This window comes from Schistocerca piceifrons, chromosome 10 (genome assembly GCF_021461385.2).
Source record: "Schistocerca piceifrons isolate TAMUIC-IGC-003096 chromosome 10, iqSchPice1.1, whole genome shotgun sequence".
Lineage (NCBI taxonomy): Eukaryota > Metazoa > Arthropoda > Insecta > Orthoptera > Acrididae > Schistocerca > Schistocerca piceifrons.
The window spans coordinates 93,351,811-93,375,372 of NC_060147.1; the positions used below are offsets into that span (position 1 = coordinate 93,351,811).

At 40.7% G+C, this 23,562-nt stretch overlaps 1 protein-coding gene across 2 annotated transcripts in view; it reads right to left on the reverse strand.

Annotated features, from left to right (window-relative positions):
- Window positions 1-23,562, reverse strand: part of LOC124719001 (F-box/LRR-repeat protein 20-like) — a 74,775-nt gene that overhangs the window by 22,188 nt on the left and 29,025 nt on the right. For both annotated transcript variants that reach the window (XM_047244671.1, XM_047244672.1), the window contains exon 4: window positions 13,684-13,904. In XM_047244671.1, the coding sequence (XP_047100627.1) occupies window positions 13,684-13,904 (221 nt within the window). The remainder of the gene's footprint in view (window positions 1-13,683; window positions 13,905-23,562) is intronic.

The following is a 23,562-nucleotide window of genomic DNA, read 5'->3' on the forward strand; positions in this document are numbered from 1 at the left end:
TCCAGCGGTTCCGGACTGCAGCGCCAGAACCGCTAGACCACCGCGGCCGGCCCAGTCAGCTGTAGTTTAGAATTTTATTTAGCAATAAATACATCTCCATTTCCTCCACCCCTGCTCCTTTCCCAAAACTAATACAAGCCTCTCTCCACCATCTACACTACTGGCCATTAAAATTGCTACACCAAGAAGAAATGCAGATGATGAACGGGTATTCATTGGGCAAATATATTATACTAGAACTGACATGTGATTACATTTTCACGCAATTTGGGTGCATAGATCCTGAGAAATCAGACCCAGAACAACCACCTCTGGCCGTAATAATGGCCTTGATACGCCTGGGCATTGAGTCAAACAGAGCTCGGATCGCGTGTACAGGTACAGCTGCCCATGCAGCTTCAACACGATACCACAGTTCATCAAGAATGGTGACTGGCGTATTGTGATGAGCCAGTTGCTCAGCCACCATTGACCAGACATTTTCAATTGGTGAGAGATCTGGCGAAAGTGCTGATCAGGGCAGCAATCGAACATTTTCTGAATCCAGAAAGGCCCATACAGGACCTGCAACATGCGGTCGTGCAGTGTCCTGCAGGGATAGAATGAAGGGTACAGCCACGGGTCGTAACACATCTGAAAAGTAACGTCCACTGTTCAAAGTGCCATCAATGTGAACAAAAGGTGACCGAGATGTGTAACCAATGGCACCCCGTACCATCACGCCGGGTGACATGACAGTATGGCAATGATGAATAAACGCTTCCAATGTGCGTTCACCGCGATGAACGCTTCCAATGTGCGTTCGCCGCGATGTCGCCAAACACGGATGCGTCCATCGTGATTCTGTAAACAGAACCTGGATTCATCTGAAAAAATGACGTTTTGCCATTCGTGCACTCAGGTTCGTCGTTGCGTACACCATCGCAGGCACTCCTGTCTGTGATGCAGCATCAAGGGTAACCGCAGCCATGGTCTATGAGCTGATAGTCCATATTGTTGCAAATGTCGTCGAACTGTTCGTGCAGATGGTTGTTGTCTTGCAAACGTCCCCATCTGTTGACTCAGGGATCAAGACGTGGCTGCACGATCTGTTACAGCCATGCAGATAAGATGCCTGTCATCTCGACTGCTAGTGATACGAGGCCGTTAGAATCCAGCACGGCATTTGGTATTACCCTCCTAACCCACCGATTCCATATTCTGCTAGCAGACATTGGATCTCGACCAACCCGAGCAACAATGTCACGATATGATAAACCACAATAGGCTACAATCCGACCTTTATCAAAGTCGGAAATGTGATGGTACGCATTTCACCTCCTTACACGAGGCACCAAAACAACGTTTCACTGGGCAACGCCCGTCAACTGCTCTTTGTGTATGAGAAATCAGTTGGAAACTTTCCTCATATCAGCACATTGTAGGTGTTGCCATCGGTGCCAACCTTGTGTGAATGCTCTAAAAAGCTAATCATTTGCATATTACAGCATCTTCTTCCTGTCAGTTAAATTTCACATCTGTAGCACGTCATCTTCATGGTGTAGCAATTTTGATGGCCAGTAGTGTATGTTACCAAACGACTGACGTGCAAGTTGGGCCTCAGTACCAGTTACCACTTTCAAATGACTTCCAGGGGATTTTTATTTTTTTCTATATTTCGCTTGATTATAGACTAAATTTAAATGCTGTCATAATCAACTCATTAAAAGGTATAATCTTATATTAAATGTTTAGCACAATAAGACAAGTATTACAGTTAGAAATAGTGTGTCTGTCTTGAGGCGGTGTAATTGATGTCCAGCTAATACCCAGACTTTATTCATCCAGTATTTGAGAATGAGAGCACTTCGGGACTTCCTATAACCTCTACATGTTATTTCAAACCTTTACAAAACTTTTCCTCGCTGACCCCCACAAAGTGATGAAGATACAAAGTTTATTGCTTACATCACTTTCACTATTCTTGCAGCCAAACTTCAGCATTAGGAGTGACGTAGTATTTATTACTTCTCTACTACTGACTCTATTTGCAACACAGTTTACAGGCAGTATCCACATATAAGACTGAATCTACTCGCAAAATTGTATCATTCTAAGACACATAGTTCAGGAGATATGAGGCCACTAACACTGATATGCATGAAAAACTAGCTTTCGCTTTGTGTGTCCTGGCTTCCCAGAGGAGTTTTACAAGAAAATGCAGAACCTAGTACCACAGGTGTAGATATCATTAATTTGTGTGGCTTGTCTTCAACTACACTCCTGGAAATTGAAATAAGAACACCGTGAATTCATTGTCCCAGGAAGGGGAAACTTTATTGACACATTCCTGGGGCCAGATACATCACATGATCACACTGACAGAACCACAGGCACATAGACACAGGCAACAGAGCATGCACAATGTCGGCACTAGTACAGTGTATATCCACCTTTCGCAGCAATGCAGGCTGCTATTCTCCCATGGAGACGATCGTAGAGATGCTGGATGTAGTCCTGTGGAACGGCTTGCCATGCCATTTCCACCTGGCGCCTCAGTTGGACCAGCGTTCGTACTGGACGTGCAGACCGCGTGAGACGACGCTTCATCCAGTCCCAAACATGCTCAATGGGGGACAGATCCGGAAATCTTGCTGGCCAGGGTAGTTGTCTTACACCTTCTAGAGCACGTTGGGTGGCACGGGATACATGCGGACGTGCATTGTCCGGTTGGAACAGCAAGTTCCCTTGCCGGTCTAGGAATGGTAGAACGATGGGTTCGATGACAGTTTGGATGTACCGTGCACTATTCAGTGTCCCCTCGACGATCACCAGTGGTATACGGCCAGTGTAGGAGATCGCTCCCCACACCATGATGCCGGGTGTTGGCCCTGTGTGCCTCGGTCGTATGCAGTCCTGATTGTGGCGCTCACCTGCACGGCGCCAAACATGCATACGACCATCATTGGCACCAAGGCAGAAGCGACTCTCATCGCTGAAGACGACACGTCTCCACTCGTCCCTCCATTCACGCCTGTCGCGACACCACTGGAGGCGGGCAGCACGATGTTGGGGCGTGAGCGGAAGACGGCCTAACGGTGTGCGGGACCGTAGCCCAGCTTCATGGAGATGGTTGCGAATGGTCCTCGCCGATATCCCAGGAGCAACAGTGTCCCTAATTTGCTGGGAAGTGGCGGTGCGGTCCCCTACGGCACTGCGTAGGATCCTACGGTCTTGGCATGCATCCGTGCGTCGCTGCGGTCCGGTCCCAGGTCGACGGGCACGTGCACCTTCCGCCGACCACTGGCGACAACATCGATGTACTGTGGAGACCTCACGCCCCACGTGTTGAGCAATCCGGCAGTACGTCCACCCGGCCTCCCGCATGCCCACTATACGCCCTCGTTCAGTCTGTCAACTGCACATACGGTTCACGTCCACGCTGTCGCGGCATGCTACCAGTGTTAAAGACTGCGATGGAGCTCCGTATGCCACGGCAAACTTGCTGACACTGACGGCGGCGGTGCACAAATGCTGCGCAGCTAGCGCCATTCGACGGCCAGCACCGCGGTTCCTGGTGTGTCCGCTGTGCCGTGCGTGTGATCATTGCTTGTACAGCCCTCTCGCAGTGTCCGGAGCAAGTATGGTGGGTCTGACACACCGGTGTCAATGTGTTCTTTTTTCCATTTCCAGGAGTGTATCTTAAGACTTATACCACTGATGATTAACTAAAGCAATCACACACCAATTGTTGCACACTAATGTACAGTGAGCATTGCTTTCACCTGTGTTACTTTTCAAAAGACATTCTGGTGTCTTATTATCTTTTACTGGATCTGCAGCTAATGACCACATAGTGTGGGCAACACTGAGATACACAAATTTCTGCTATGTGACATAATTACATTGATGTTCATGGGGAAAACGTAACCTCCCCCCTCACTTATCGACCTTAATGACAGTGAAAAATTAAACCGCGTGTACCTAATGGAAATTTGGGAAAAGCAAATGTCACCGAAGTTAATCTATCGGTAAAGAGGGAGGAAAGGGTTACATCTAAATGAAAGGAAAAATGCAAATGAAACTGGTGGAAATTAATTTTGAAAAGGGGTAAAGTTAATAAAGAAGGTAAATGTGCAGCCGTTACGTTAACAATTAACTAGCGGTAATTAGGTATTTGAGATTTGGGGAAATCACGGTCGCCAGTCCTAAGGACAATTACTATAGTAACTGAAAAAGAAAGGTTATTACACATATAATTAGCACTAGAAGCGTGGCAATTGAAGGTTGACACGTGTAATGTGAAAACTGAAAGTTTGTCAGAAGTAATAAATTTCGCTACACCCTGACTTAATTTAGCAAAAGAATTAATAAAACCGGAAAATCGAAAGTTAATTTAGTGACTGAAGTTAATAGTGAGCTTTCTTTCTGAAGCACATCGAAATTCAGTAACATACAGTTAGTCTTGGACTACCTCAACAATCATTTCAAAAGCAACTTGACTCTACGCAATTTAGAAACAAGATATTTAACTTTGAACTTGAATTAAATGATTCTGAACTATTAACAATAGTAAAATTTAGTACGTACCAAGCTGAGCTGCAGTCACAGGTAAGCTAAAATATGCTAACAAAACTCGCACTCTAAATTTGTGCTCGTGTAACCTAAATATTGTAGCCAGCTACTGAACTTTGAAATTAAAGCAGTGAAATCTAATCATATTATTTTAATGCTGGCGTTTGAATTTCAACGACACTCGGGTTCATTTCGGAAAAGGAAGGGACCCTGCTTGGCAATGCAATTGGGACAATGAGCAACAAAGGTTCATGCTAAGTTGCTGTAATTTTGCGAGGCAAATGGAACAATTTGAAAAGCTGAGGTCTGCCATACAGTTCTGAAACTTTACGTGCTTTTAGTCTTCCTTGTTGGTTGATTGAAGGTTTGAAGCCGTCGATCGAGGAGGCGGCGACAGTCACTCATTGTCGGCCGTCGCTGTTGCAGAAGCTGGATGTTGGCGCGCCTTCTTCTCGACACGGTCACCAGGCGAAACGGGCTCTTGATGTGCGCCAGCTAATGTTTCCCGTCCGCGACACCATGTCAGAAACTATTATCGCGAGTCGAGCGCAATTACTTGCTGCCAAACCCCGAAAGCGCGGCAACTCGCGGGAGCGTCACACGACACCTGCTCCACTCGCTACTCCCGCCAGACTCTCACTGCCCTGCCCGCGCTCCACGCGGCAGAGTTAACACTACCAAAGATCCTACACACTTTGATTCTTCACACGACCTATCGATGTAATCGTTCGATAGCAGTTTTCCCTAGGCAAGACCCAGCGTAAAAATACAAATAATATTTACGAAACAAACCAATTATACATCGACATGAGTGCATAAATATATATATACAAACAGTAAAACAATTACAATATATAAAGAGACAGAAATGTCATATCTTGAGGTAACAAAACAAGGAAAAAAAATAATAGTACAATAGATGGAAATAGGAGTATATGCATTTCCGGCGTTACACGTGCCCCACATTGTCTGAGGATGTTCGTGTAACGTAAACAGACTCAGAAAATGTCCCAAAAAAGAAACAGCGGAAATGCATATGCTCAAAACATCAACAAAATTTAGCATTCGTCTAATTAATCATAAATCAATTTTTAGACCATAATAATTGAGTGGGGACACTCCTAATCTTATTCCACTCTGTCATCTTGCACAAAATAAAACAGGTTGACAACATATTAAAATTCATAGAAGATATAGAAAATGGTTTAGCTATTCCAAAATCATTAAAATTCGTAACACTATGAGAAATGGAATACTATTTGCAAAATTAATCAGAGTACATGGTCATAAAAACAGGTAGATCAAAATACGCAAATTAATAATTAATTACATAGAATACACATTTTTACATAACCTTTTCATAATTAATATCTCGTCATGAGATTCCACTTAACGCTAAACAAGAAAATAATATTCAGTAGATCGAAAAAAACATAAATATTGACAGCAGAATTCTTTCACATCAGCTGTCCGGGAAGAAAAACTATTCCGCCTTTCGTACTCGCAAGTACAAAGAATGCCGACAGCGGCACAAGAGCCAACAGCGGCACAAGGGCCGACAGCGGCTCGCCTCGCCAGTATTGTTGCGCCCGCGTGTGCGGCACGCTTGATCTCACTCGCCCTTGTGACGGCGTTTCCAGAACGTCCGTTTCACTGAATTCTTTAGGAAAAACTCACTCCCGAGTAATCTCAAGGAGTCCCTTAATACTATCACAGTGGATAACTCAACACTGTCCATCATCACACGCATGTACTAGCCTGAAACTTAAAACAGCGTCTAAGTACATCGGCAATGACTAGTAAAACACACATTCATGAAATCTTACAGCTACTTACAAAATCATATTTACGTTGCTTAATCTACTGTGACTCAGCTGAAAACTTAAATTAGCAGCTTGGATTTTTCAATTGATAAATAATCACTCTCTCTTAAATCATTTACTCAAAATTAATTACTTATTAATTACAACTTCTTTAATGTCCTCTTGGTCAGTCAAAAGCATGGCAATCTAGCAAACCTTAAATCTTACACTCTATATTTTCATATTGTACAAATTACCCTATCTGTGGTACTAATCAATCCTTGGTTGGTACAATTTCAGGTCTACAATGGTCCATTATAAACAAACTTAAATTTAGAGATTTCATTGTCTATCTCGCTCGATTTCTCATGAGCTTTTACAAGTACTAAGTCTCCGATCGCAAACTTAGCAAAACGCGCTTTAGCGTCATGACGACGTATGCGAGCATCGGCTTTTAGCTTCATTACTTCTCGCAAACGATCTTTTTTCACACCAATACTAATGTTAATCCGTGGAGGGAATTTGATTATCTCTTCCACTAAACTTGTACTTCTGTCACCCAACAGGATTTCCTCTGGAGAAAATCCCGTAGATTCATGTCTCAAGGTGTTCATAATTCTCTTAAATTCTGCTTCATATTAGCCCCATGTCCTATGGTTGTGATGACAATAGGTACGGGAAAGTCGGCCTCGTCTTTGTTCGTGTGTTACGTTTGACACACCGTCTACAATACTTTCCAATTCACTTTCTACATTATTGTCAATGCCGAGATTCCTCATGTTACGGCAGTTCAAACTCATTCCTACGTCAATGTCATCCGGCCAGTTAACAATGTGTATAGGCTGGTATTGCCTATGCACACCGTCTCCTGCCTCGTCAAAACCAACTACCATTGTTTTATCTAGTGAGATACATGTCAAAGTTTTGCTTTCGCAGTTAATCACTGCACGGTACTTTAATAGCCAATCTAACCCGATAATTACTTCCGTAGTTAAGTCCGGCACGACGACAAACTCTTGTTCAAATCGTGCCCCACATATCTCGAAGTTGACAAAAATCTGTTTTGTGACCGGTTTACTGGCCTTCCCAGTAGCACCGATAATTTTCACTCCTGTTACTGGCATAACTACGATGCCAGGTCTGTCTTTCAGTAACTCAAATATTTTCCCAGATACAGCACTCAATTCTGCACCGGTGTCAATCAACACGTTTAGTTGTAGGTCGTGCATATTAACAGACACTACTATCTGTCTACACTTGTCCTCGACTGTTTCTTTATTTTCCCACAGTAAATCCTCGTCTATATCCAGGTCATTCCAGAAAAAACCATCCGGCTTTGATCCTAAATCCGGTTTATCTGGCGGCTTTTTCAGCTTCTGTTCACATACAGTTTTAATTTCAACACGTTTGTCCTGAGGCTTAGTCTGTAGCTTCGCCTCCAATACCGAAATCTTTTCCTGTAACTCGTCAACTAGTGAGTGCTGCTTTGCTATCAATTCATTAATCGTCACCTTCGTTGATTCCACTTTGGTCAGATTAATCTCATCCGCCAATCTACCTGGAGGAATGTGCCCAGTCGCATCTGAAATTACTTCCTCTGGATCTGCGCAACCCACACTGCTACCGTCTGACCGCATAACGTCAGCTCTAACCTCATACACGCTGAAATCTATGTGCTTTTCTACCAATTGTGTCCGGCTATCACTAAAAATTTCGTAATCTTTCCCCTTAATACTCTCGCAATGTTTAAACTGGAGGTTTGCGTCGGATGGGTCGGCTACTTCTACCACTATAACTTTCGGTAAAGTCTGCCGGTTAGGGCCAGAACTTTCCGTTACTCCTTCAACATCTAACTCCTGCGGGACGAAACACGACGAATCTTGCTCGTGCTCCCCATTAACATCAACTATTTCTGGTAAAGTCTGCCGGTTAGGGCCAGAACTTTCAATCACTTCACAAATACTATCTTCCTGTGGGACGAGACGCGGCAAATACTGCACGCGCTCCCCATAAACACTTCTCCCATACAGACCCCTATAATCTCTTAGTTCGTCGTATAAGCGACCGAACTGCCTTAACCAGACCTCATCCCTCTCTGCATCCCCTCGCTCGATGACAGACGTTTTATCCGACATCTGATCTTCTCTCAACAATTGCGAATCATTCTTAAACTCAATCTCCAGTTCCGCTGTGGGTATTACAGCTGCCACTTTATAATCGATTTCCGGAACACTACTTAAATTGTCCTCACTGACAGTGAATGTATTTTCTACTGCCGTGTATACAGCTGATCTACTACTTGTGGGCGCACTCCTTTCTCCTAACACTGGCACACTCTCCCGCCGTTGATTATTCCATACGGAATTTTCATAACGACGACACCTGGGTTTTCTCTTGTTATTGGGCCGCCAAAATTTCTCCACGCCCGGTCGGCCCCTCACCGGCGCGGCTAATGGTTTCCCTGTCTCGTCCCAGCAGATACGCTCCCCGGATACTGCTGAGGCGGCTGGTCACACCTTCTGGCGTTATTACTATTCTGCGCAGCCCGTATCACGCTAGTATGATACTGGTTTCCGTCATTCCGGTTATTATTTGCATTGTACCGATTGTTATTACGGTCCGAACCATTATTGTTATTGCTGCCATGGTTGCGGTATGCATTATTCCCATGGTTATCGTTGGTGTGGTTGCTGTGGTACCCGTTGTTGTTACCACGGCCTCTACCACTGTCGCGATTATTGCGCCAATTGTCCTCGTCCTCCACTCTTTCCAGAAAATCATTTATTGTCCTGTAATTGCTTCCTACGTAGCGTTTTGTATCATCTGGAAGCTTTTTGTAGAGTTCCCAGACTATTTCGGATTCCGTGCGGCGATCACGCAAATATTCCAACTTGCGGATCCAGCCCTCACAAAACTCCTTCATCGAGCCGCGCGAATTCGCATCGAAAGGCCTCGATACGACAAATTCGCGCCAGACACTTTGCTGTTTTTGCTCTGACCAGTATTCAGCCAGAAACAAATTTTTAAACTCGTCAAAAGTCAGGTTCGTAATGTTGAGATTTAGGCCTCAACGCTTGGCATCACCAGCCAACACATCAATAACCGCATTAATTTTTCTCTCATCAGTCCATGATCTGGGTAAAACTCTTTCACAATTTTTAATGAAATCCGTCGGGTGTATACCGCCTTTTTTCAAGGGGTCGAACCGCTCCTCTTTCGTCAACAACTCCGAACTATGTGCACAGATTGGCACATAGCTCTGTTTTTCGTCAAGTTTCCTTTCTAATTCCGACACCCTCGTAATCACTTGGCAAGTGGTTGTCGCAAGCGTTTCCACTTCCCTCTTTTTCTCTTCGCAGGTGTTAGCCTGCTTCGTCACTTTGGTATCTACTTCGGATACTAAAGCCTTTAAAGTTTCCACCTTCTGTTGATCCTCTTTTCTCACTAATTGAATTTGTTCCGTCACCTTATTCTCGATGATCGGAGCAACTGCGTCTCCTACACTTTTCTCGATTCTGCTAATTTCGGAATCAAAACGAGTATTTATGCTCGCAATTTCCGCCTGAACGCCTATCATTTCCTGTTTAAGGTTACCGATTTCGGTATTAATCACGACAATATCGTCTTTGATTTTATCAACTTTTGTGTTAACAATTTCAACATTGTTGTTAACAACATTAATAGCTTTGTTCTGATTGTCTAGCATTCGTTCAATTTTTTCAGACAGAGCTACTTGCTTGGCAGCCTGAGCTGCTTGCTCGGCAGCCTGAGCTTCTTGCTTGGCAGCCTGATCTTTAATTTCTGCCGATTTACTCTTGATTTCGTTAATCAAAACATTCAATAAATCAGTTAAATTCCCGGAAACCACCGGTTTTACTTCCGTAGCGGCTTCCTCTTTCATTGTCCCCCCGTATTCGTCATCAAGGGATTCAGATTTGATTTTCACTTCCGATTCCGAAACATTTTCTAAAGTCTAGAATTCCATTTCTGCTCTTTGTTGCGTTTCGGCGGTCGCATCTTTCATGCTAGCCGCCTGTCCCTGAACAATGGGTACCGCGGTGCGCGTTCCCCACTGTTCGACCGATTGTTCCTTATCCAAGCCTACCAAATTTTGGTAATTGTTGCCTTCACTCATTTTAATAATTTTCAATATAAATGCCAAATCTCAAATCTAATTAGGATTCCTCACACTAATATTCTCGCTGACGTATCGACCATTTCGTAACCAGTACTTTGTTACGAGATTTTTACAATGCAAAATTCGTGTCCAGAACAACCTCAAAACTGAAGATCGTCCTGTCACGGTCGCCACGTGTAACCTCCCCCCTCACTTATCGACCTTAATGACAGTGAAAAATTAAACCGCGTGTACCTAATGGAAATTTGGGAAAAGCAATCGTCACCGAAGTTAATCTATCGGTAAAGAGGGAGGAAAGGGTTACATCTAAATGAAAGGAAAAATGCAAATGAAACTGGTGGAAATTAATTTTGAAAAGGGGTAAAGTTAATAAAGAAGGTAAATGTGCAGCCGTTACGTTAACAATTAACTAGCGGTAATTAGGTATTTGAGATTTGGGGAAATCACGGTCGCCAGTCCTAAGGACAATTACTATAGTAACTGAAAAAGAAAGGTTATTACACATATAATTAGCACTAGAAGCGTGGCAATTGAAGGTTGACACGTGTAATGTGAAAACTGAAAGTTTGTCAGAAGTAATAAATTTCGCTACACCCTGACTTAATTTAGCAAAAGAATTAATAAAACCGGAAAATCGAAAGTTAATTTAGTGACTGAAGTTAATAGTGAGCTTTCTTTCTGAAGCACATCGAAATTCAGTAACATACAGTTAGTCTTGGACTACCTCAACAATCATTTCAAAAGCAACTTGACTCTACGCAATTTAGAAACAAGATATTTAACTTTGAACTTGAATTAAATGATTCTGAACTATTAACAATAGTAAAATTTAGTACGTACCAAGCTGAGCTGCAGTCACAGGTAAGCTAAAATATGCTAACAAAACTCGCACTCTAAATTTGTGCTCGTGTAACCTAAATATTGTAGCCAGCTACTGAACTTTGAAATTAAAGCAGTGAAATCTAATCATATTATTTTAATGCTGGCGTTTGAATTTCAACGACACTCGGGTTCATTTCGGAAAAGGAAGGGACCCTGCTTGGCAATGCAATTGGGACAATGAGCAACAAAGGTTCATGCTAAGTTGCTGTAATTTTGCGAGGCAAATGGAACAATTTGAAAAGCTGAGGTCTGCCATACAGTTCTGAAACTTTACGTGCTTTTAGTCTTCCTTGTTGGTTGATTGAAGGTTTGAAGCCGTCGATCGAGGAGGCGGCGACAGTCACTCATTGTCGGCCGTCGCTGTTGCAGAAGCTGGATGTTGGCGCGCCTTCTTCTCGACACGGTCACCAGGCGAAACGGGCTCTTGATGTGCGCCAGCTAATGTTTCCCGTCCGCGACACCATGTCAGAAACTATTATCGCGAGTCGAGCGCAATTACTTGCTGCCAAACCCCGAAAGCGCGGCAACTCGCGGGAGCGTCACACGACACCTGCTCCACTCGCTACTCCCGCCAGACTCTCACTGCCCTGCCCGCGCTCCACGCGGCAGAGTTAACACTACCAAAGATCCTACACACTTTGATTCTTCACACGACCTATCGATGTAATCGTTCGATAGCAGTTTTCCCTAGGCAAGACCCAGCGTAAAAATACAAATAATATTTACGAAACAAACCAATTATACATCGACATGAGTGCATAAATATATATATACAAACAGTAAAACAATTACAATATATAAAGAGACAGAAATGTCATATCTTGAGGTAACAAAACAAGGAAAAAAAATAATAGTACAATAGATGGAAATAGGAGTATATGCATTTCCGGCGTTACATAGTGTGGGCAACACTGAGATACACAAATTTCTGCTATGTGACATAATTACATTGATGTTCATGGGGAAAACATTTTACTGATGGACCTGGATCTAATCCCTTCACTACTATACTCATGAAATTGTTTCAAAATGGACTTAGCTCTGTTTCAGTTCAAAGATGAGGTTCATTCATCAGCATCTACATCTTAACCACACTGCTGGCTGCTAACAAAAAGACACCTAATCTAGCCACTGGACCAGAAATTGTACATTGATAATAGGCATCATTTAACAGACCAACTGGTTCTTACCAACTTTCTCAGATCTCAAAATATAACTCTCAGAAGAATGGTTATACATACAAGAATCAATATGCCACAAAAAGCAACCACGTAAGTTTATTTCAATTTTAACAAATGTGGACAAGTCTGTTTCTTCGACCAAAGCATTCTCTAGTTCACTTTTATCCCCAGCATACAGAGGCTAAAACACAATTAAGTCTCTGTTGAATCCCTTTAAACACTAGCTGCTTATGAAACACTATAGTAATTTCATACGAAGCCTTGTAGCTGAATTTAACAGTGCAGATTCTATGCAACATAACTTTCAACTTTACAAGATCCCAACTAGTGAAAAACTATATCATTTGCTTATGTTTGGGAGGTTGCTAACCTGGCCACTTCACTCTGCCAAACCTACCAAAACTGAAGTCCAAAACAAGTACAGAGGACTGTTCAACATTCAGACTTCCACATTTATGAACTACCAATGGGTTCCATCCACCCTTTCCTCTTGATGGTACCTTTAATTACTGTTGTCTTCATTCCAATATTCAGAAAAGTTTTAACTGATTTTGTAGAAAACTCTCTGACAATTTAGATCAGCCCAAAACTCTCACAAAGTTTGTCAGTCAACACTGTGAACCTTCTAAAGTCAACTCCGCTCAGTTTAGAAAATCCATCTATTCACAAAATGACAGTTAGCGTAGGGGAGACAATTACTAATGAAGAGCTACAAAACTTCTATTGCACAAATAGTAGCGCACTAAACATATGCCACAGCTTACACAACTAAAGTAACATCCCTGCAACAGTATTCATGTACACCATATTTAACTTGTGTTTAACCATACCCCAAATTAAAACACAAATCTGATAATGTACTTGTGTAAAAGCTCATTACCTAGAGACCTGGAACTGATGTTAGAGTTTTTACTCAATAAGCAAATATGCATCTTTATCACATATCACTTCCAGGAACTGAAATGTCTTCAGTGCATGTTATCTGTTGGGAAATCATCAAAACTTTCAGCAAAGCTTGTTGCTCTGTTCACAGCACTAGGTAAAACAACACAAATACATCTTTCACATAAATGTCCACAAAGTTTTTCCTGGTGATTGTGCACATTTTGTTAACTTATGTGCTCACCTCCTATCTGAAGTCATCCATCGGAGCTCCAGTGCTTCTATCTGTCCAGCCTTAACAGCAAGAAAGTTGTCCAGTTCATCACCAGCACAGAACTGGAGAGGAATCTCCAGACATCGAAGTTTGGGGCAACCATCAGCTAGCTGTTGCAGCCTGAAAGGCTGATACGTCAATGTCCGATACTCAAATCGCAGTGACTTCAGGTTTTCCATCTTGCTAATGAGCTGTAACAGATGTGACACTTTTATGAATATGATTAGTGTTCAAGAGTAACAAAAAATAAACTTTCCTTATATTTAAAGTTAAACAAAAATATATGCAATGAAATTGTGGTTTTTAAAGAAAATACTCCAATAAAATCTCAAAAAAATAAGCTATCACTGTACTGGTTCCACATTTTATCAAACTTTTTTTTTCTTCATGTTTCATACTCATAGGTACTCTCTGACTTTAGTGAGTAATTTGTGTTCGACTGATGCATTTCGTGTGTGTCATCATCTGTAGGGAACCATTCAAACTTTTTGTTAATACGAAACTTTGAACCAACTTCAAATTTTGTGTAAATAATAGTGTTTAATTTATTTCTATGTCTGTCAAGCCAGATATTACAAACAGCCTAACAGAGTGTAGGAGAGTAACAAGTACAGGTATAGGAGAAAAGACATTAAGCTTGCATTTTAATACTGATACTCAGCTCCTCTTCATAGATTTAAAAAAGGCATATTATAGCATACACTGACCAAACATATTAAATGTATTGTGAGAATTACATTTGCCCTGTAGGATTATGTGACTAGAGAGGATCTTTTAGGATAACCATTCTGGAAAGTTACAACTGGCAGAAGGGAATCTGTTGGAGTTCTTGGGCGAAATCTGGTCCAGGACAAGAATACATGTAATCCAAAGTACTAAGTAAACCTAGTACTAGAAGGAACTGACAGAAAATTCCAAGTGTCAACCAAGAGGAATAAAAGTATGCAGAGTAGATCTACCCCACTATGTCTATGCAAATCCCATCGTCCTAGTAAGTAAAAACACACACCACCTCATTGACATGACCAGTACATACAGAAACATGGTGCTACAGGCAGGGCTCCAAATAAATGAGGAGAAAACAGGAGTATGGTGTCTTCAGTAAAACTGGCAATGGAAAGAAACATCTAGTAGTCCGTGACTGGTCACTGAAACGAACAGACAGCTTTAAATACCTGGGAAATATTTTCAATGTACATAACAGCTATGGAAAGTAAGTTAAGGAAAAAACTGTCGACAGATTAATATAGCACCTCATACACTTTAAGAAACAAATCACTAGGAGGAAGTGAGACTATTCCAATACTCTGGTCAACCGGTAAACCTCTATGTATACACATCATAAACTTCCCAGAATGCAATGGACAGATATTGACAGGTTTTGAACAGTAGAAACTAATAAAAAAATTGGGCTCTATGGCAGATCCTTAGAAACAAGAGGGAAGTTAAAAAAAAAAAAAAAAAAAAAAAAAAAAAAAAACGAAGAACTGATAGATTAGTACTAACATTCCAGAGCTGTGAAGTTTTCTGCATATAATATATCAGAAATATCAGTGACTAAATTTGCACAGCAGATGACATTCGTCAAAAATTGAGCCACACCTAGGGCACTATCATTTGCAAGCATAAGTTCCTGTGAAGTGAAACCCTGAAATTTAAGGGAGGACTTTGCCTTATCAGCACCAGTTCCCAAGTGGTTAAGGGGCCTCCAAACACAATACTCCTTGTTGTGGCTGGCCAGAAGATGCCTCACAATTCCATTGAAAAAGTGTTGTCTAGTCTGGATGGAGTTTCAAAAGTTCTGCTGTTTTAAGGAAACTTTTTATTGAATTTATCCTAGACTAGTGATGTGGACGGGGCAAAAGCCCAAAATCTGAGTATTTATAAAAAAAAAAAAAGTATTTTTTAAAGTTTTTGCTGTTAGAATGTACAATTTACCAATTAAATTAAGGGATGTGATGATACTAACAACATGAAAAGTTAGTAAATGTTTAGACTGACTTACGGCTAAGAATATTATTGTTTGCATTTATTGCTAAGACTGAACTTCTTTTTTTCATTTTTTATTTTTTTAACTGGTATTCGAACTTGCTGTACCGAGAAAGGGCGCTTGTTGTTGACAGCTGCTTATAATTTATAATGTCCTATTTCGTTTAAGGAGTTCTACTCTTCACTCTCTCTCTCTCTCTCTCTCTCTCTCTCACACACACACACACACACACACACACACACACACCTTGCTGAACAGCTGTGTTGCGATAAGCCGGTATACAAAAACATTGTCCTTAGATCTCTCTATAATCTATGTTGAATCTCTGATTATTACTGATGAATGATTATTAATAACAAAATTATTACTAAATGCATTAAACAACTGGCAAAGAGTTTTTTAATGATTGAGACAATTATACTTTTCTATTCTGCTCCTTTCTTTATCTACTTTCATATGGCTGCACTGCTGCGAAGATTAAATGAGAACATGAATATAAAAAAGATTTAATAACAAAGATTCGATACCCAAAATGATGGAATTGTTCATTTCTGATAGGAGTCAATTCCAAGAGAAACAGCAATTCTTGGAATAGTGGAATCAGAGTCTGAAAATGACACATCCCTAATTAAATTCATTATAGATAAACATTTTTTACTCTAATTCCAGTTATATTCAGGTGAAGCTATGTTGTTGTTGTTGTTGTTGTTGTGGTCTTCAGTCCTGAGACTGGTTTGATGCAGCTCTCCATGCTACTCTATCCTGTGCAAGCTTCTTCATCTCCCAGTACCTACTGCAACCTACATCCTTCTGAATCTGCTTAGTGTATTCATCTCTTGGTCTCCCTCTACAATTTTTACCCTCCAATGCTAAATTTGTGATCCCTTGATGCCTCAAAACATGTCCTACCAACCGACAAGTTGTGCCACAAACTTCTCTTCTCCCCAATCCTATTCAATACCTCCTCATTAGTCACGTGATCTACCCACCTTATTTTCAGCATTCTTCTGTAGCACCACATTTCGAAAGCTTCTATTCTCTTCTTGTACAAACTGGTTATCGTCCATGTTTCACTTCCATACATGGTTACACTCCATACAAATACTTCCAGAAACGACTTCCTGACACTTAAATCTATACTCGATGTTAACAAATTTCTCTTCTTCAGAAACGATTTCCTTGCCAAGGAGTCAGAATTTCATGATTCTTCAACTTGTGAAGTTCAAGAAACTGATTGAGAACAATTTTTTAATTTTTTTTTTTTTTTTTTTTTACATTACTATAATTAAAAATACTACCAACAGCCTACCCGCTTAATGTAAGCTATACTTTACTTGAAAAATTACTTTTCAACTTGAATGTTGTTTCCTCTTCTTCTTCTTCTTCTTCTTCTTCTTCTTTTATGTACTACCCCAAGAACTGACTTCATGAAAGATGCAAAAAGTCATATTTACAGGCCTGTTTATGTCCTCTAATAACTCTTCCCTAACTCTCAAGAAGCTTGATAACCCCTAAAGAAGCAGCGTTGCAAAACACCTTTTCCGATACAGGATATCGGATTAATTTTTCTTTTTTTCTCATAAGCACCACTTACAAATTATCTTTAAATTGCATAAATTACCAGGTATTTATGAATTTGGGACATTTGCCCAGACTTTTATAGTGGGCACTTGCCCCAACTTATTAATGCCCAGTCATTTTACACCACTATCCTAGGCTGAGGTAGTTAATGGCCAAACCAAAGTTCTATGGCTTCAGTCCTTCTTGATTGGCAGCAACTTCTCAACAAATATCTGAAGGAGAGATACCAGAAGACAATAAATCTTCCCAACAGGTGCAGGTTTTAAGTACCCTGTAATAGCCTGCAAACTTTGTTTATTGCAGGGTGCACAGTTTTGGCATGAGGTGATTTACACCAAACAGTGGAGGCATACTCCACTGCAGAGTAGCGAAGGGCCAAGGCACTGGTCGTAAGAACTTGTTTCTTAGTTCCCGTGTCAGTGGCTCTGAACATTCTCAACATGTTACTCCAAGTGCTGGTTTCCTGTATGACACTGGAGAAATGTTTTCTGACCATGGGGCACAGTCCAGTATTGCTCCTTCTAGGTACTTTGAAGTTGGTCAAAATTGGTGCTATTTCAAGACACACTGAATTTTCTTGATGCCTCCCTGTTCCTGAGATGGAAAGCACAGAGTAATAGTATGTACCTATTTCATTAAAAGGTGGTTTAATTGATGATGATACAAGGTAGACTGGCACTAGAAACATTCAGAGAAGTAGTGGACAGCAGCAGCAGCAGCTGTGTGTGTGTGTGTGTGTGTGTGTGTGTGTGTGTGTGTGTGTGTGTACGGGCGCATGCCTGTCAGCAACTAAACGCCCCTACTGTTAGCTGAGTTGCGACCTTTGTTCCTAAATTCATTACTTTATGACAATTAACATCTTTACAAAGTAGTTCACAATACTTACAAGTCATTAAGCTAAAATTAAAGACTGCTGTAATAATTTTGCTCTTAATTAACTTTTTGCTGCAGCCCCAGAGAACTCAATATTAAATACTTCAGTTTAACTAAAAATATTCTATACTGATTATTATTTTTTGGTACTATTTGACGTACATCTCCATGGTATTTAAAAGTTTCTTTGCTTGTCTTCCACACTTGTTTTGCTTCTTTTCTTTATGGTGCATCATCAATGCCAATTTTGGGCCCTGCAGAGGTGCAAAGGAAGGATTGTACGAGATTGCCATTGATGATACTTCGTAAATAAAAGAACGGAAATTAATATGGAAGACAAGCAAAGAGACTTTTACAGATACTAAGAAGATTATCATGATTTATGACAAATACAAGATTTAGTATTTCTACCTACAGAAAAGTTTTACAACAATATCTATTAAATTTAAAGTCCAAAATCATAAAACGAGCTCCATAAAATGTAAACAAACCAATATACAGATTATTCATAACTACATCTGTGGTTTCAGAAGATGACTGCATGAAAACTTTAAGACACACAGAAAGCTGACACTCATCACTGGATAGAGCATCTCTACAAGCTTTTAACTCACTTTACAGGTGCTCAATACTGACACTATTTGTGAGGCAGCAATCATCAATATAATATTTAAAGTCCTGCCATCTAAAACAAAGTGTGGCCGAGCACTGTCTCAACTGCCACACTGTAATTGTGGCATTAACCATTGCTGCAGCATGTCCAGGTACACCGGTCACAGTTTTCTTCACAGAGAAAAATGATCGATATAATTTTGAAGAGGACATGGTATAGAAGACATTAACTTAAGATGAATCAGAAATATGTTCCACATTCTTCAGAATGAAGCTCACTGTCCCAAGCATTCTGCCCATGTAACAACTGCAGCCAGCCCCATTTTCCACACATTATGTTTGCGTAGAATCCACCAGACAGTCAACTGCGGTATCTGCACATATGGCCGATTTCTTTATGCTCTTGAACGATTCTCACACACGTACCATCTTTTTTTGCTGACGGTCCCAGCAGGACTCTTTTCTTCATCACATGAGCAGCCAGCCTCGTGCAATATGCTCGGACCATTTCATTTCTTTGAGCATTTATCTGATATCCGGTATTAAATCATCGCTGTACTGCCACAACTGACTCACATTTAGTGAATCAGAGGACACAAAATGCAAGCATTGCTCCATTATATGCTGTGTTCTGACATGCCTGCTTCCTAGTGGTGTACTCTGCAACTATGCTGCAGCATGTATTATGAATGAAAACCAGGAGAGATGTTTTATCCACTGATACGTGTAATTTTTATGTACATTTTGTAGTTTTCAAGCATTCATCTTCTCCAAGCCTGGAGGTACTAATGAATAACCTATATAATATTTCCTCAGCTACTGGGGAACATGCTGTTATACCATTATGCAACCATATGAACAGGATTAATCTATGCTGTACAGTATGAACTGAGACTGCCACAAGGGAATCAAAAATTACTACATCACATGCAGCTATAACAAAGGAAATGTATGTTTTGCTTTACGCTCCTACAACTGTTTCATTGATAGTCTCTATTTGACACACAGTGTGAGGATTTCTTAGATTGTTCTATCCTGATCAAGTATCCTGCCCTGTCTACTGAGATTAATTCTGCCATCTTGTTAATTGTTCTTTCCACTGTCTTCATGTTTCAGACATCTTCCCAAACTGAAAGAGGCAAGTCCTCAAAGTACTAAACCAGAATAAATGAACAGGCATTAGCAGTGTGTGCATGTGAACATCTTCCTGTCCCAAAGAACAAAAGACCAGAATGTCAACAATGACAATTATACTTTTCTGTTCTTGTGCACTACTCATTACGTCATCTTTAAAAGTAAGTGATCCTTTCAATCCTTGTTTCCGGTTCATCCACAACTATGCATTTTGTAATTATAATCCTACAATAAATTATTTTCAATTACAAGTCTAAATAGTCGGAGCATTATTGGAACATGCTAAGCTTTAGATAACAGCTTCGTTTACTGAAGTAGCTTGTCTGTTACAGAATTTTGAATTTATTTTACTTATTTTTGAATCACTGAATTTATACTAATTTTTGAATCATTGAATTTGTGAAATTTGGACCCATTAAGTAATTTACAGATGCACCATACAGCAACATGTTTCATCAACAATACTGCAACGTTTTGCATAAGGCTGAGGAGATAATTTCACTTTTTGTATGTTAGATTAATTTTTTGTGAGTGAATTTAGTCTGACACAGCAGTTCTGTTGCTTTTTCTTTTGAGCTATTGCCTCTATTCTTTCCAAATGGGTGAGTGATCCCATAAGAGTGATAATTACAGAAGTCTGTGGTCTCTTTAATATTAACCATATCATTTAATTTTTTTTGTCAAGTACAGTTTTTAATGATGCATCAGTGAATCAGTTCCAACACTGTCTTTAACTATTTTTCAGAGAGCATGGCCTTAAAATTTACAGCATGACAAGCTAATAGCAAATTTTCTAATTTGTTACATCATCAGACATTTCACTGCAGAATCTAGAATCTACAGAGTATTATTTTTGTAATAAAGGCTACCTTTCTTGGATGTATTTTTTTCCTGCTTTGCTTATGAGAATCCCCAGTGTAAAACCTGTCCCATGCACCCTCCCACCACCACCTACTCCAGTCCTGTAACCCGGAAGGTGTACACGATCAAAGGCAGAGCCACGTGTGAAAGCACCCACGTGATCTACCAACTGACCTGCCTACACTGTGACGCATTCTATGTGGGAATGACCAGCAACAAACTGTCCATTTGCATGAATGGACACAGGCAGACAGTGTTTGTTGGTAATGAGGATCACCCTGTGGCTAAACATGCCTTGGTGCACGGCCAGCACATCTTGGCACAGTGTTACACCGTCCGGGTTATCTGGATACTTCCCACTAACACCAACCTATCCGAACTCCGGAGATGGGAACTTGCTCTTCAATATATCCTCTCTTCCCGTTATCCACCAGGCCTCAATCTCCGCTAACTTCAAGTTGCCGCCACTCGTACCTCACCTGTCATTCAACAACATCTTTGCCTCTGCACTTCTGCCTCGACTGACATCTCTGCCCAAACTCTTTGTCTTTAAATACGTCTGCTTGTGTCTGTATATGTGTGGATGGATATGTGTGTGTGTGCGAGTGTATACCCGTCCTTTTTTCCCTCCTAGGTAAGTCTTTCCGCTCCCGGGATTGGAATGACTCCTTACCCTCTCCCTTAAAACCCACATCCTTTCGTCTTTCCCTCTCCTTCCCTCTTTCCTGATGAGGCAACAGTTTGTTGCGAAAGCTTGAATTTTGTGTGTATGTTTGTGTTTGTTTGTGTGTCTGTCGACCTGCCAGCACTTTCATTTGGTAAGTCACATCATCTTTGTTTTTAGATATATAAAATCATACATGGTATCAAAAGAAAGCCAACAATTAACTTTCAGTTTGTGTAAACAAAAACTTTTCAGCAGAGTACATTCAAAGCTCGAAGATATTTTGTCTGATACAGTTATTAATAAGGGCTCACACAGCTGCAAAATAATAGTTAAAGACAGGGTGATCAGTTACTCAACAGTTGCACATCTATTTGCCAGCACATCTGCCCAGCTTTTGTTCAGCCCTGTCATCTATGGCAGTTGCCTTAGTGCTGGTTTTGGATAGCACCATTTTGCCAAGCATGGTGGCATGTCCGAAGTTTGCAAATTCAGCCATTTCAGAAATGCTTCCACCATTGGCCCAAAATCCAATGATCATACCCGTTTGGACATTAGATAGATCACTTCATTTCCGCATCAGCCAATGACTGCACCATTTTCTGTGTCTACCCAACATATACCCTCCACTTCTAGTGCTGTCCCCTGCTGTGTGTGAGCAGTTGTTATGTTGTTGCTGAACATAGTTGGTTGTCACATCAATGTGAGTGGTCCATGTACATTACACCTAGCAAGGAAATAGGAAAGTATTATGAAACTGAGCTCAAGGTCTGTCACAAAAGTGACTAGTCCTGTACAATCTTCCTGTTTATAACATTTTTCACTTTCCATTATCAGTGTAAATTTATCCCTCTTTTTACCTGTTTTCTTCTTTGTCTCTAGCTTCTTGAATAATTTAAGGAACGTACTATTTTGTACTCTCACAATTATTTTGATCTCCGAATGGTGCACTTATTTTTAGACCCAGTTGTAATGCTCACACCACCTGTCAGTACACAGGAAAGATATAATACTGGTAAGGGCTAGAGCTAAGTGAAGAAATACTTATAGGAACCCAAAAAAGCAGGCAAAGTGTGAAATTGCAAAGTTAGACACATATCTTGCTACAAAATAATTTCATGTTATGTCCATGCAAAACACTCCAACTGCAGCATCCATGAATTGGTGGCTACATTCCTGAGTTTGCGCTACTTCCCATGCCACAGGTGCTGATTAGTTCTGATGTAACCATCAACTTTTCTCAACTTCTTTTTCCCCCTAGCCTTAGACAGATAAGGGGAGAGTTAGCAGTATTATGTAGACACTTTAATGTGACAACTGGCTGTGAGTGTAAACAGGGCACAGGGCACTTTGAATGCCATGGAAGTTCTCTACACTCAAAGGGTTAATTCTCAACATATAGTCCTGTCACACAGTCAACTAAGGTCGATTCATTCTGGATGTCAGTGGAATGGAAGGTAGTGCCATAATCAAATGGAGGTGTCGTCACACTAGACAGTACATCAATATGTCACATAAATTAGCCCAATATCGAATGACTTACTGACTTTTTTTCCTTCTTCTTTTGGTCCACACTACGACCTCTCAAAATATGTGAAGAAAAGGACTTGCAGCAGTAGAGACTTATTTCACAGTATTTAAGATGAAGAAATGCTTATAGCTGTTAAGGTATGCATTTCCAAGTTTACAACATTATTTTGCCTCAAATTATTATTTCTGTCACATCTCTGAATACTACCCAATGCTGGGGGTCAACCTGTATATACATAGAAACACATCAAAAATATTTAGATGGGAATATGTAGAAGGTTTTTATGTTATTCATTATGTTTTTGTCTTCTTTCTAAGTGCTGAATAATGTCAGAAACAACAGTACAGTTAAAACTTTTACCTATTACTATGTGGAACTTTGTGAATGTGATGAATAAAAGTTTTCAGAAATAAATGCACACAGCTGTCTTTTGCGATGGTACAACACAACTTCTATTTTACCTTGACCAGTTTCAAATCATTTAGCAACTTCTTGTAAGACGGTACCAGTTCTTAGCATTGTTTGTGGGATTGTTCTGTATAGTTATTAGCCGGCCGAAGTGGCCGCGCGGTTCTGGCGCTGCAGTCTGGAACTGCGAGACCG